The sequence below is a fragment of the Rhinolophus hipposideros genome (genome assembly GCF_964194185.1).
Source record: "Rhinolophus hipposideros genome assembly, chromosome: 2".
NCBI classification, from domain to species: Eukaryota; Metazoa; Chordata; class Mammalia; order Chiroptera; family Rhinolophidae; genus Rhinolophus; species Rhinolophus hipposideros.
Window position 1 is genome coordinate 10,468,266 of NC_138048.1, and position 14,280 is coordinate 10,482,545.

Sequence of the window (14,280 nt, forward strand, 5' to 3'; positions counted from 1 at the left end):
TGAGTTAAGAAGCCAAAAACTACAGGCCTCACTTGGTCTCAGCCTGCATTGGGAAGTGCTAATAGGTGAGGGAGGGTCAGGAGTGAGAAACTATCCTCTATTACATTGCCATCGGCTTATCTACCCCTTTTCCTCTCCCCTTTGCTTACAGTCAGCAGAGGTAAGTAGATATTCAGATTTGGTCCACGTCTCCTGAGCACCTACTGTGTGCCAGGTGCTGTACAAGGGCTTTGGGTTAGATTCTGCTCGCACCATCTTATAGAGCACGGATGGAACCAAGAGTCTAAGAAATTCCTCAAGGTGTGGGAAACGTGACACAATTAGGCAAGGGCAGTTCAGGAACCCAGTCCTTCCAATGCAAAGTCGTGGAGAACAGGGCAGAAACTTCGGATCCGGCAGGGGTAGCTGCCAGGCTTTGAGCAAGTCACTGGGCCTCCTTGAGCGGACTGAATGTCGGTCTACAGAAAGGGTACAGTGAAACCTTGTAAGGTTTCTTTTAAGGATCACAGCCCTTTACTGTCAAGACCCTGGCACCAAGCGAGGGCTCCATAAATGGCAGCCATCATTCTTGGCCAAGTGCGGGCGCATCCTCCCGGGCGCGCCTCCCGCGGGGTCCCTGGGGACGAGCCGGGCCCGCCCCCGCAGCTCTGGTCTCCGAGTGCTCGCGGCAGGTGGCCCAGCATCTCGGTGCCCACACCCCGAAGCGAGAGCGGAGCGCGGGCGGGTTGGAGGACTAAGGTTTTCCCCGGAGGATCACCTCCCTGCTGCCTCCCTCCGTCCGTCCACACGCCCGGCGCAGGTGAGATTTCCGGCCCAGCCCACACGAACGGCGACCTCAGGAGAGGTCGAGGCGGACGACGCTGCCCGCGACCCGGAGAGGGGCCCTGGGGGTGCCCCCTCCCTCGCCGGGATTCGCCCCAGGGCAGGTCCCGGCGCCGGGGCCCCCGGGGCTGCGCGCTCTGCGGCTGCGAAAACCTGGAGAGGCGGATCGGAGCGCGCTCGCAGCCAACTCCTCCGCTGTCCGGCCGCCGCGCTGGGCATGCTCAGTGCGGTCGCCGCGCCGCCGTCCGCCAACTCGGAAGCTCGCGCTCCCGGGCGGTGGGGGCGAGAACGCCGGCGGCGGCGGCGGCGGCGAGCCGGCGTCGCCCGCCGCCCCCAGACAGTGGCAAACTTCGCGGCGTCCCCAGAGCTCTCCCGGAGGAGACTGATGCCTTATTAATAAAATCAAATCCGATCCCCCCCCATCCCAACCCGAATCATGGAGGCTGCGGCCGCCGGAGTGCCGCTGCGGCGGGCCCCTGCCCACTAGCCGGGGACCAACAGGTAAACTGTTGGGGGGTGGGGTGGGAGGAGGAGCTGCGGCCGGGGGGGAGGAGCCTGAGATGCCGGCGGGCGGGCTGCCCGGGTCGGCGCTCACAGGCAGCCCTCCGCACCCTTTCCCCAGCCCCTGGAGGGGCAGCAAAGGGTTAAGTCGGCCCCGCGCCACCGTGAGCTCGGCCCCCTCCAGCCGCCGCGACCGCCAGCTGCGCGCCTCGGCGCCTGCCCGGAGCCGCCGCTGCGCCACCGGAGCCCAGCGGGCGTCTAGGAGGCACCCGCGGCTTCCCCACCGGCCGCATCGCTGCCTCCCCCACCCCCTCCAGGCCTCTCCGCCGGAGTCGAGTCCGCGCCCAGGTGGCTGGGTCTGCGGGGCGCGTGGCGGCGTGGAAGGATCCCTGGCGAGGAAGAGGGGCGGAGGCGGGCCGCTCCGCAGTCTCTTCCCGGGGCCGGAGGGCCACCCTAGCCTAGGGCGAGCACTTGGGCCACACGCCTGGGCGCCAAGAAAAGTTTTTTTCTCCCCCGGTGCCCCTCCCCCACCCCCGCCCTGTGCCGGGCTGGGGGGGTTTGGGTCCATTGGTGAAAAAAGTCACACGTTTCCATCAGCTGCTCCTCCCCCTGGGGACAGAGTGGGGGGGCGGGAGGCCGGCGCTGCGGAGGAGCCGAGCGGACCTCCAGCTTCTGTCGGCCGCCGCCACGGGAGCCGTGCGTCCCGGAGCCCCGGCGCAGCAGGGTGCCCGCCGGAGGCTGCCCCCATCAGAGCGTGTCTGCGTGTCTGGCAGCGCCAGCATCCAACCTGCTTTATTCTTGCCTGCAGCGCCACAGCGAGCGAGCGAGCGAGGAGGGGGCAGAGACGGAGTCTGTCTGCAAAGTGCTGCTCCCTGGTGCTCAGAGGCGGCTGCTCCAGCTCCAACTCTCATTCATTTCGCCGGTTAACATGAGAGATCATGGCCGCCTTCGGGCTTCTCAGCTATGAGCAGAGACCACTGAAACGTCCCCGGCTTGGGCCGCCGGACGTGTACCCGCAGGACCCTAAGCAGAAGGAGGTAGGCAAGGGCGCTGCCGGCCTCCCCGGCTACCGGGGCCGCGCTCCGCAGAGCTGACCCCGGGCCAAGTTGGCCCAGCGGGCGACGGCGGCGCTGCGGGGGAAGGGTCGGGGAGGGGACTGGCGGCAGGGGCCGGGTCGGGGACTGGGGGACCCTGGGCGGCGGAGACCCAGCGGCTGTCAGCCCCGCGCTCCACTGAGACGCTTGCTCTTCGGGTGCAGGGTCGCTTCCCCGTTACCGGGCCTTGCACGGCATTGCCGGCGCTCATCTGGTTCTTCTTTGCCGAAACCCTCCTGCTCGCTCTCCCCCGCTTCTGCCTGCCTTATTTTTCTCCCCGCCGCTTTGGTAAATCCTCGTAAACTTTTTGAAAAATGTTGGAATGCAGTGCCTCCGACACGGGTCTTGTGTTGTTGCTCCAGCTAAGCAGCGACGGGGTGTTGGTGCGGGAGGTGGGGGGGGGGCGTGAGGGGGTGGGGACCTTTTCTGTTCAAAATTTCCAGTTTGGAGTGAAGTCGTTTTTATCGAAGTGATAAATATTTAGCTCTTTGGACGTACTTTCTGTATCCCCTCTCTTCTTTAAAAATCAACATGACGGGGAAAAAAGTGATTTCGTTCCTAGAGGCGATTGGCTTAATTTGCGGGAGGCAGTTTTGTATATGTAAAAGCAATCCGGTTACCTTGGAAGGTACCGGGAGTGCTTCTTCCTTTGAATGAAAGTATTGGAGAAACCTTGACTCCTGCACTAGGTTCACTAGCTTCAATGGCTAGAGTAACCATGGCATTGTGTAGACATGTATGTGTTTGTCCGTAGTTAACAAGTAATTATATAACAAATCTCCGGTTATAATGATCACCCTTGGCTACACAATTTGCCAAGGGATTTGCTTTTTTTTTTTTTTTTTTTAAAGATCACCTGCTACCCTGCTGTGCTTTCTGAGTTTGCCAGTTGCAGCCCACCCATCCTCTGTTTTCTTCAGCTAAACACAAGTGAGAACGGTTCAGAACTTCTCTTTCTGAGAATCTAAAAACCCTCTATTAAAAGTTTACCGGCTCACTGACATCACAGAAAGGGCTTTGTAAAAAAGGCAAGGAGAGGTCCTTAAGACTTCCCTTTTGATAAATGTATCTATTTCAGTAATAGAGAAAGCATGTTCTGGTTAAACTGTTTTGTTAAAGTTTCTGAAAAAGGACTGACAGCTCCTTTTAGAGGGTTAGCACATTACACATCTTTGAGCATCCTTTGAATAGTTCATACTGAAGCTGGGAAGGTTTTTACAGGTGGTTCTCAGCTGAGGCTTAACATGAGGATAAGAGTTTTGACAAGACTTGGCACATTTTTTTCCCCACCCATTTTTCTCCCTGCTACTCTGACCCAGAATAAAGTTAATTGTTAAGGACTGGAAATAACAGATGCTAAGGATCAAGTGTAAAGAAAGTTAATAACTTAAAAATCAGTGGCAGGAAATTCTTCAAGTTTTGGTTGGGACAGGGACATTGATTGGCTGCCCTTTATCACCTGGTAATTAATGTCTTGCTACATCTTCCAGAGGGCAATATAATTGACAGCATCTTCCCACTTAAGGGATGGTAAGCCTCGGATGCCCTGTGTGCTTATGCAGCATTTACTCCTCAGGTCGATACTTGTTCAGTTGGGGCCTCTGATTCTGGAAAAAATAATTTGGGATTTTAGGATCTTACAACATTTTATGGAATTCTAAAACTGGAAGTAACCTTAGTGTCTAGTTTTTTAAATAACTTCCTGTTGACAAAGTAAAACTGAGGCCCAGGAAAGCTACTTCATCAAGGTGTGTGGTGAATAAGCCCGGGAGTTGGATCACCAAACCAGTATTTATGTCAGGACCAATACTGTATTAAGGATGATTTATGCTAAATTGTGTTGTCCTGATGTTACTCTTTCCCCCAGGGCAGCCACATTGTGTCTCTTTGGAGCAGAGTCAGAATTCTGTGTGACTGGAGCCAAATCTGAGTACAATATGAAACAGGTGCTTGGCTCTTCTTGGGTGGTGGCGTGCTGAGCAGCGCCTCGCCAGCCTCAGTCACTTGTGTGTTGTCTCGGGTTTCTACCCTATTCCTGTATCACCTGTATTTTTATTCTAATGTTTTCTTTAAATTAACTTTTAAGGAACTTTTATGTTTCACATGTACACATGAAATCATGGATTTGATGGGATATGTATAGCATATAAAATGTGAAATTCATATTATGTGTACATAGTTTTCATTGACTTGATATTACACACATACACATTATTATATGTATTAAAACAAGACCATAATGTTAAAACTTTAAAAAGTTGATCTGTGCAGCTAAAAACATTATTGTGTTCCATCAGAGATATGTGTCCCACATGATGGGAAATGCTGATTTAATGGAAGAAGTGTGAGCTTCCAAGTTGGACAGACCTGGCAATTGGGATTCTGACTCAACCTTTTTGTAATGTGTGGCCTTGGGCAAGTTGCGTAACTTCTCATTTGTAAATTAGTATAATTGTCCTTTTCAGAAAAATTTGAGATCCCTGGTTTTAAATTAGCATTACATTTGCGTGAGAAAAACCCTCCTTCTGGTAGAAGTTGTTCTTATTTTTGTAGCTGTAACTTTTTATTATTGTTAACCAGTGATACTAGTGTTCTGGAAAAGAGCTCCCAAGCGATAGGATGAAACCTTTGAATGAAGACCCCTTGCTGAGAAGTATGTGGTGGAAGGAGGCAGCTGGAAGCGTTAACCTGCTGATCAATTGATTATATTATTAATATTATGTTCTTGGGGGCAGCTGGTTAGCTCAGTTGGTTATAGTGCGGTGCTCTCAACAAGGTTGCCGGTTCGATCCTCACATGGGCCACTGTGAGCTGCGCCCTCCACACTAGATTGAAACAACCACTTGACTTGGAGCTGAAAGACTTGGTCCTGGAAAAACACAAATAAATAAAAGTAAAAAAGAATATATTATTCGAAGAGTGTGCTGTAGATCAGCGCTCCACGGGACTTGATACTGTGTTGTAACACTTTGCTTTCCGGAGACACAGACTGGCCTCCAGCCTTGAAAACAGGGAGTCAGAAAGCGAGGAGTTATCCTTGGTTCCTTCTTCTCCCTTACATCTCATAATACATTGATCAGGACATCGTCTAGTCCAGTTCCCAAATATATTTCCGGTCCATTCACTGCTCCCCAGTCTCACCAATATGCTCGACTTTTCTTCTGCTTCAGGCTGACTTTTTGTGCCCCCGGACTCTTACAAATGCTACTCTATCTGCCTGGACACCTGTATGCCTATCCACTGTTCCACTCACCTTAGTTGGCGGTTAGGAGGGCAGGCTCTGGAGCCAGTCTGCTTGGGTTCAAATCCTGACTCGGTTGTTTACCTACTCCCGTCCTGCCCGTGCCTCAGTGTCCCCTCCTGTAGAGTGGGGATGGGACTGCTTCCTACTCCATGGGATTGTTGGAAGGTTACATGGATAACACATTAAAGCACTTCGACTGGAGTCTGGCATGGATCCAACGCCCACATATTTGCTGTTATGAATTACTGTCAGGCCTTCATTCTGGTGACAACCCAGTGACCTCCGTAGAGGCCTTTCTAGTGTAGGTATCTAATTTGTGAATATTTATTTGCATGTTGCCATCCCCCACTAAAGGGTCAGGTTCAGGAAGGAGAGCTGTTTCAGGCATCCCTGAAGTACGTTGCATCTCGTGCATTAGTTCCTGGGAAGCTGAGGGCGTGAATACTTGGGATATGTGAATGATGGTAGGAATGAATGAATGAAAAGAGAAAACCTGGTGACTGAGGGGTGTTAAGGAAAGTCTAGGTTAAGGCAGAAATTGTCCTTGACATCTACCTTGGAAGCTACAAAGCCGAAAGCGAAATTAAACTCTGGAAGTAGGAAGAAAGAGTTTTACCCTGGGATAGAAGAGGCTTAAATAGCTGAGTAGTAAATATTTTCAGGAAATCAAATTAGTTAGAAAATAGGTTGGGGCAGTAGTGAGATTTCCAGACATCAGGAGCCATAGAGCTCCACTAGCAGAGTCTGGGGATGAGGATGGTCTAGTGTGCAATACAGAGCTGCCCTGGACAAGCGTGGTTTGGGCGGGGGTGGGGTGGGTGGTGGTGGTGATGGTGGTAGTGGTGGTGGTGGTGGTGTCGTCTGCTTGTGGGTAACCCAGAACTGCCAGTAAGACTTGTTAAAAACAGCTGGCTGGGTTTTTCAGATTCAGTAGGTCTGAGGTGGGGCCCATAATTTGCATTTCTAACAATTCCTAGGTGATCTGGTGCTGCTGATTTGGGCCCCCTTAGAAAACCCTGACCTAAAGAGCAGAAGGCATACAGTTCTGCAGGTGCTAGAGAGTTTTGCGAAGCAGGTGGGGCAGGATTAGACATCTGTGTCTGGCTAAAGTTGCAGTAGTTTGGTGTAGCAGGCAGCTCAGTGAGGGTTTGGTGGGCTTTTCCCTCTCTTAGCTCAGATCTCAGGAAATGAGTCAGGAAGTCTCAGTGCCTCTCCAGTGGCTCTCCATCCATTACACTTGGGACAAAGCACGAACTCCTCATGTTGGCCATCACGGCCCTTCCAGCCTAGCCCCAGCTTACTTCCATAACCACAGCTTGTAGCCAGACCACCGGGCCTTGAATTCTGGCTCCATCACTGGCTGCCTGTTTGCCTTAGATCTCACCTGTGAAATAGGGTTCGTATCTGTTCCTACTTCCCGGGGTTGTTGGGAAGATAAAATGAGGTTTGAACCGTGCCTGGCACACAGACAGCGCTCAGTACAGATCAGCCACTATTCGTCCAACCCCTTCCTTGTGAAATGATCCCGGGCTTCCCCTTGTACTTACAGTAACATCCACGAGACCCTGCCCTTCGAGGTCTGGCCTCTGGCCTCAGTCACTCTTTCCTGACTTGCTTATCCCGCTCCTGGCTGTGTCCAGGTCCACTGGTCACTTCTCTTCTCTTCCAACAGGTCTAGCTGTTTTGTGTCTAGATTTCTGTCCCTTGCTGCCCCTCCAGTCATGTTTCCTGTTATTTGACTCCTAGAGGTTCCTTCCCTTGGAGGGAAGTCTTCCGTGTAACCTGTGACCCATCTCCCTTACCCTTGCTGGTTCATTATGGCGTGTTCATATGTTTTTAGCGCTTGTCACTGTCGGAAAGTCCATGCTAAGGTCGCTTATTCTCCCCGTGCTCTTCCCCCCCCCCCACTAGAATGCGGGCTGCATGAAAGTAGGGCCGTGTCTGTGGCATGCACAGGTGTGAACTGCTGCCAAGTGCGTGGGATTAGAGAAGGTAGAGGTGCTCAGTAAATGGTTCTGGAAGAAACTGATGAAATCCAGAAAGAATTGTTACTGCGCCATTGTGAGTATTTATAACATTTAGCTATCCCAATGCATATTTTATTTTGGTAAAGATTGTTCTTGTTAGCATCGACAACTCTTAAAACATTAAATGCTTATTTCAGAGACAGCTGGGGAGGGACGTGGGGTGAGGGGAGGTGACAATTTGTTTCTTTCTAATCTTTGAGAGGGAGGATGTTGGTCAAGTTGCCTGGGAAGAGAGGACCAGTTGGCCAGTTGCCTGGGGGACGCAAAGACAGAGGTGGTTAGGGAGGAAGCTTCCCCCATGAGAGTAACTGGCCCCGTCAGAGACCTCCCTGAATACCAGTGTTCCGGGAAGGACATCTGTATGCGTAACTCTTGGTCTTGCGAGTCCAGAGTCTCTGTAGGAAGCACCGGGTCAGACAGAGGCCCTGCTGCTCCCAGAAGTGCTGTTACCCAAACTTTGTGGCCCAGGAGGAGGAACTCAGGGCTTGTCACTTCTCAGGGTCTACCACCACCTGCGGCAGAATCAGATGCTTGTTAAAAATGCAGGTGTCCCACCTCCACCTAAACCTGCTGAGTCAGAATTTCTGGGGAAGAGATTGAGGAATTTGCATTTTTAAACAAGCTTTCTAGGTAATTCCTAATAACTTTATGTTTGAGAACCATTGCTTTAGTTTTCATCTTTGTCTGTAGCCAACGTTGTAGACCAGACTCCCCCTTATTCCTATCTGCTCCCCACTGTTTGACGTGTTCGAACCTTTAGACAGATATACTCTTCGAAGTATCCGTACCTTTTGGTACAACATAGTGCAAATTTGTTTAGCGGCCCTTTCCCCTGAAGTTTTGTCCTGACTGCCGGGGCTCCCAGCACACGCTTGCTCTCTGTCAGCTGGACATGTTTATAGCAGAGTAGAATTCTATGTCTTGGTCTTTAAATATCCACAGCTCCCTCCTGCATGTACTTGTCCAAACTGGGACACAGGGGAGTGGCTCTCGTTTTGTCCCTTGAAATTGTTCTTTGAACTTGTTCTGGGCTGCATGCAGAGTTTTATGTTTGACTGGGTCTGGACTCTCAACTGGGCTCTTTGGGGACTCATGCAAAGCTGTTAATTTAGGGGGCAGCCACCATCTTTTAGTCTGTTGGGTATTTCACTTGGGCTGGCACCTGTGGAAATGAAAAACGTGATCCTTTAGGAAGTTAAAGGACCAGGAAGTGAGGTCCGGAGGGCAAATTCTTTTCTTTCGCTGAGGATTAAGTAGGGAAAGGTCAGAATGCACAAGAATCCTAGGATTTTAGGGAAACCAGGCAGCAATGCCTCTTGTGGTGTATGCACGTGTACGTGAAAACAGTGCAGAAGGAGAAGTGTGGAGTGAGTTGGAGCCTCCAAGAGTTGTGATGTTTATCTTCTGAAGCTCTCTGTGGGGCTTCTGGACAGACTAGGGAGGGATTAGAGAAGCTGGAGGCATCTGTTAGAAGAGTGAGCAGGTTAACTAGCAGTTCTCTTTGGTGGTTCTCCGAGCAGCACGGAAAGGGGCTGGCTGACAGCCTGCAGCAAAGCGGACCTCAATCTGAGTGGGGACACCCCGGTAGGGAAGCGCAGAGGGAGGCGCCTGCCTCCTACCCAGTCCTCCTGAGAAGGGAAGGTCGGAACACTGGACTTGCCATTGTCCTTAGATACTTTCTGAAGCTGGGTGACGGTGACAAGAGAGTTCATTATACTACCTTATTTCTCCGTGTTTGGGGGATATTCACATAATAAAGAAAATGTCATTCTGTTACAAATGGCATGATTTCTACTTAAAAATGTATGTCTACATATTCTGGAAGGATTATCACCCCCATGCAAACAATTGTTATCTCTTGAGGATGGGATTAGGGGTGATTTTTATTTTCTTTTTTGTACTAATCTGTATTCCAAGCTGTAACAATAAATGTGCCCTACTACTGTCATTGGAGGCAATAACTTAAAGAGTAATTATTAGGTAATGTTGACTGGGTTTACGGGAATGGGTCTTTGTTGTTGGCTCCAAACCAAGTTAGAGCCCCTTTCACTGATGCGGAGGCAGAGGGATTTTGTAGGGTGTAGGTGTAGATGCTGTACCCCTGAAGCTGCCCGAAGTGTGAGGCTGAGGTGAGGGCTGTCATGGGAACCTTTCAGCTCTGCCACGTGGGCTGTGGGATTTGGATGCTGTGTCATTTTCCTCAAGAGCTGGGGAGAATACGACCGAGTCAGCTAGAGTGCTTTAAATGTGAGGGAGCATTGTAAACTTAAATCATTACCAAATATGAGGTATAAATTCAGTGGTCTACTGGAGCAGGCTTATACCGGCTGATTGTTCAAATTTCAGGAATTTTGTGAGCTGGTTAATATTATGTTGGTAGTTGGAAATCTGGCATAATCGGACTATTTACACCAAGGAAATTGGCAATGCTACAAATCAGGGATTTTTTTTTTTTTTTTTTTTAAAGCTGGCTATAAAGCATTTGCCAGCACACTGCTGGGTCTAGCTGTATGTGGTAAATACTTGGTTGGCTACTTCACCATCATTCTCATCCCAGCTTTCCCTTACCTGCTAACCACAGGTGTTTTTTTTTGTTTTTTTTTTTTTTTGTTTTTTTTAAAGCCTTGTTCTCACTTTCCTGGGCTCTCTTGCATCTTGGAGTGAGCAGATGACTTAATTCTGGCTAGGGAGATTTAATGGAGGTCTGCTACAGGACTCGTGGAGAGGAACCGTGTTTCCCCGAAAATAAGACCTAGCCGGACAATCAGCTCTAATGTGTCTTTTGGAGGAAAAATTAATATAAGACCCGGTATTATGTTATGTTATATTATAATACCCCGTGTTATGCTATAGTAAAATGAGACCAGGTCTTTTATTAATTTTTGCTTCAAAAGGTGCATTAGAGCTGATGGTCCGGCTAGGTCTCATTTTTGGGGAAACATGGAATTTCTTCCTCCCTGAGGAAAGTACTGGCATGGGGAGAGTGCTCTTTCTCAATGCCTGACAGCTCCTTAGTTTCCTGTCTTTGGAAAAGTAGTAAGAGGGTATGATGTTTGGGGCTAGGGCACCTCTCTGTGACCAAGGGCAACAAGCCTATGGATGAAAAGCCAACACAGAGGAGGTGATTGAATAACTTTATGGAACTGAGGACCTCCTCTCCCTGGAGTTCTTGTTAAGTAAACAATAGATTTCTACGTGGTTTAAGCCATTGTTGGACCAGTTGTCAATTTATTATAGCCGAAACCATTCTAATGTTGTCAGGGTATTTCCCATTTTGAAGGTGTAAATTTTGACACCCTCAAACCATCACAGCATGAGCCCCCTGCTTCAGAGAATACACGTCCCCAGAACTCTCCCACTCGGTGGCTTCATGAGCAAATAGCAAGAGCCACAGAGCCCCGTATCTTGTCTGTTAGGCAGCACTGACCAGGCAAATCTTGACCAGGAAGTGGAAACGGCTCCTTTATTTATTTCCACTTTTGACAAAAAGTTTTGGTGGGAAGGGAGGGAGAGCCCTGTTCTGTTTTGTTTGGAGAGGGAGATTCTGTGCGTTTGTACCATCTTGTGGGGGAGAACCAGTTATGCGTAGAGCTAGAAGGAAACTTACAGATGGGTTGTTCTAACTTTGTCCTTCAATACAAAAGGAAACTGAGTCCCGGAGAGGTTAAAGTGACTTGTTAAGGCAGATCTGGGCCAAGCACTTGTGTGCCCTGATTTGTTCTTGCAGCTTTCCTTGGCCTCCCCTCTGTAAACAGCCTCCACTTCTATAAATGTTGCCCTGGCAATGAGAATTGCTCTGCATTTTAGGGCCGTCAGTGCCTCTGTGAGAGCTGGGGACTGTTCAGCTCACCATTTGATCTTCTCAGCGCCTGTCAGAATCAAGATGGGCAGAGGGAAGAAGACTCCGGAAGCTTAGGCACTGTTTCCTTTGTGGTGGTTTGGTAGAAGGTTCCCAGTCTTGTGTGTGGCTTCGTGTTGATAGCTCTGGCATTGGCCTCTGTGGGCTGTGCGGGCTGGGGATCGTTCCTATCGAGCTTTCTTTTTCTTGGTTGAGTTGCTCCTTTATTAATGGTAGCTGCCCTGGAGAGTCAAACACACGAGCTGTACCAGTTGCCCACTTCCAGGGAGCAACACTTACATGGCATTCTGTGTAAGTGAATCCACCGTAGTTATGCAATGCAGTGGCCCTGAGAAGAGGAGAAAACACTGTAGTCTCTGGGTTTTATTTTCCAGGTGTTGAGGGAAACGTTATGCATACATGCCCATCAGATTCATTCATTCAGTCAATAGTATCGAACAACCTACAGGCCCTTTGCTGTGACTTCCTGATCCCAGGGCCCGAACCTTGTTTCCTCCCGCGTGTCTGGCTTTGAGCACAGGCCCGGCCCACACCTAGGACGCACAGCCTCTTGTCTTCTATGAATGAATGCAAGAATAAACAAGTGCTAGGAGCATTGGATATGGTCCTGGGCCCCTAGAGACCTCAGTATAGAACCGTGGTTTTTACCTGGGGATGATCCCCTCCCCCTGCCCTTGGCAATGTCTGAAGGCATTTTGAATAGTTATGTGTGTGCGTGTGTACGTGTGTGTACGTGTGCTTGTATGAGCGCGCGCGTGTGTGTGTATATACGTGTGTATGCTTTGCCACTAGCATCTCGGCAGTAGAAGCCAGGATGTTGCTAGCGTGCCCCGTTCCGGACAACCCCCCACAATGAAGCATTGTCTGGCCTCACACGTCAGTAGTTCCTAGGGTGAGAATCCCTGGTCTAGAGGGAGCCAAGGACTTGTGAATGAGGAATACATGTGTAGTGTTTCAGGGACTCTCTGAGAGGAGTGTACAGTGCTGTGCGTGGCCCAGTGCTTGACAGGACGAGTGGAGGAGATTTTTGAGTCTGGGACTTGGAGGGTGTGTAGGAGTGGAGGAGGCTGAGGATGTGGGAGCCAGTTAATTTGGGGAAGAGGAAGCAGCACGTGCAGAGGGTCACAGGCCCTTTGCATGCTCTGGGCTGTGGGCCGGAGGCATGGTATGGGGTGTACAGGTGTCCGGGAGCTGGGTTGCAGTGGGAAAGAAAGGGGAGATCAAGTTACGGGAACCTTTGCTTGCTGGGCTGCGGTGTTTGGATATTACGGTGCAGGCCGTGAGGTGCCGTGCAAGGGTGTTCAGTTAAGGGAATGAGGTTTAAGATGACTAAGGGCTGCAGTTGGAGGGGTCCATGGCTCTGCAGGTCACGGGAGGCAAAGACTGGCTAGCGCAGTGGTCACTGACATTCTGGGCCTGGGGGTCGGTGTGTTAATTTCTTGTGGCTGCCATATCAAGTTACTCCAGAGCAGGAAGCTTAAAATGATGGAAATTTATTCTCTCTGAGTTGGAGGCCACAAATATGACGAAAAGTGTCAGTAGGGTTGCTCTAGGGGGAGAATTCTTCTCTTTCTCTGCCAGCCTCTGGTGGATGAGGCGTCCCATGGCTTCTCTGTGGCAAAAGAAGACTAACTTATGCCTTTATCTTCATGTGGCTGCCTTGTCTGTGAGTCTGTTCTTCTGTGTGTGTCGTGTAAGGACACTTGTTACTGGATTTGGGGCCCACCTGGATAATCTAGCATCATCTCATCTCAGGAAGAGATGAACTGATTTACCTGAGTTATATCTGCAAAAATCCTTTTTCCCAGTAAGGTAAAACTCACAGGTTCCAGGGTTTGGTGTGGATATCATTTGGGGGGGGGGGGTCCGTTTTTTTTTTTTGTTGTTGTTTGTTTTTTTTTTGCCTTTGGGGATTGGGAAGCTTGGGAAGAAACGGGAAAGGATTTAAGAGAGGTTATTTGGATGGCAGGATTGACAAAATGTGGAAAAGAGAGGGATGAGTCTAAGGATATACAAATATTTTTAGCTTAGGCCACTGGTTCCCAAACTTTTCGATCTTAGGACCCCTTTATAATATTAAACATTTTTGAGGATCGCATGGAGATTTGTTTATGTAGGTTATATCTCAGTGTTTACTGTATTAGAAATAAAAACAGAAATTTTAGAAATATATATTAATTCATTTCAAAATAATAAACTAATTTCATGTTAAAATGTTTTTTTAGGAACATAATTATTTTTCCAAACAAAAATGTTTTACATTTTTGCAAATCTCTTTAATGTCTGGATTCTCATACTTAGTTCTATTATACATTCAGCCTGTTACAATATGTTGTTTTGGCTGAACAATATGAAGAAAACCTGGCCTCACACAGATATGTAGTTGGAAAGTTCTTGGGAATCGCAGCGGTCTTAGACGTGGAGAATCACTGGCTTACACAGTTGGGAAGTGGATTGATGGTGGTCTCCAAACTAACACACCACTGGGAACAAAAGAATGTATTGTATTTTATTTTTTTCCAAGGGTGGGGGAGGCAGGGGAAAGGGAGGAGAGAATCAGTTTCTTTCTGAATGTTTTTGACTGGAGATGCCTCTGGGGAATCCAGTTTGAAAAGGATAGTAACCATGTTTCCTCGAAAATAAGACCTAACCGGACAACCAGCTCTAGTGCGTCTTCTGGAGCCAAAATTAATATAAGACCCTGTCTTATATTATATGATGTTAGATAAGATC

General features: G+C 49.4%; 1 protein-coding gene across 10 annotated transcripts in view; it reads left to right on the forward strand.

Annotated features, from left to right (window-relative positions):
* The first annotated feature begins 1,091 nt into the window (after window positions 1–1,091).
* The window catches only part of MED12L (mediator complex subunit 12L), a 322,241-nt gene continuing 309,052 nt past the window's right edge, over window positions 1,092–14,280 (forward strand). For 9 of the 10 annotated variants that reach the window (XM_081064322.1, XM_081064328.1, XM_081064329.1 and 6 more), the window contains exons 1-2: window positions 1,092–1,323; window positions 2,132–2,360. In XM_081064322.1, the coding sequence (XP_080920448.1) occupies window positions 2,262–2,360 (99 nt within the window). In that variant the 5' untranslated portion in view covers window positions 1,092–1,323; window positions 2,132–2,261. The remainder of the gene's footprint in view (window positions 1,324–2,131; window positions 2,361–14,280) is intronic. The other variant, XM_081064323.1, reaches the window with a different exon arrangement.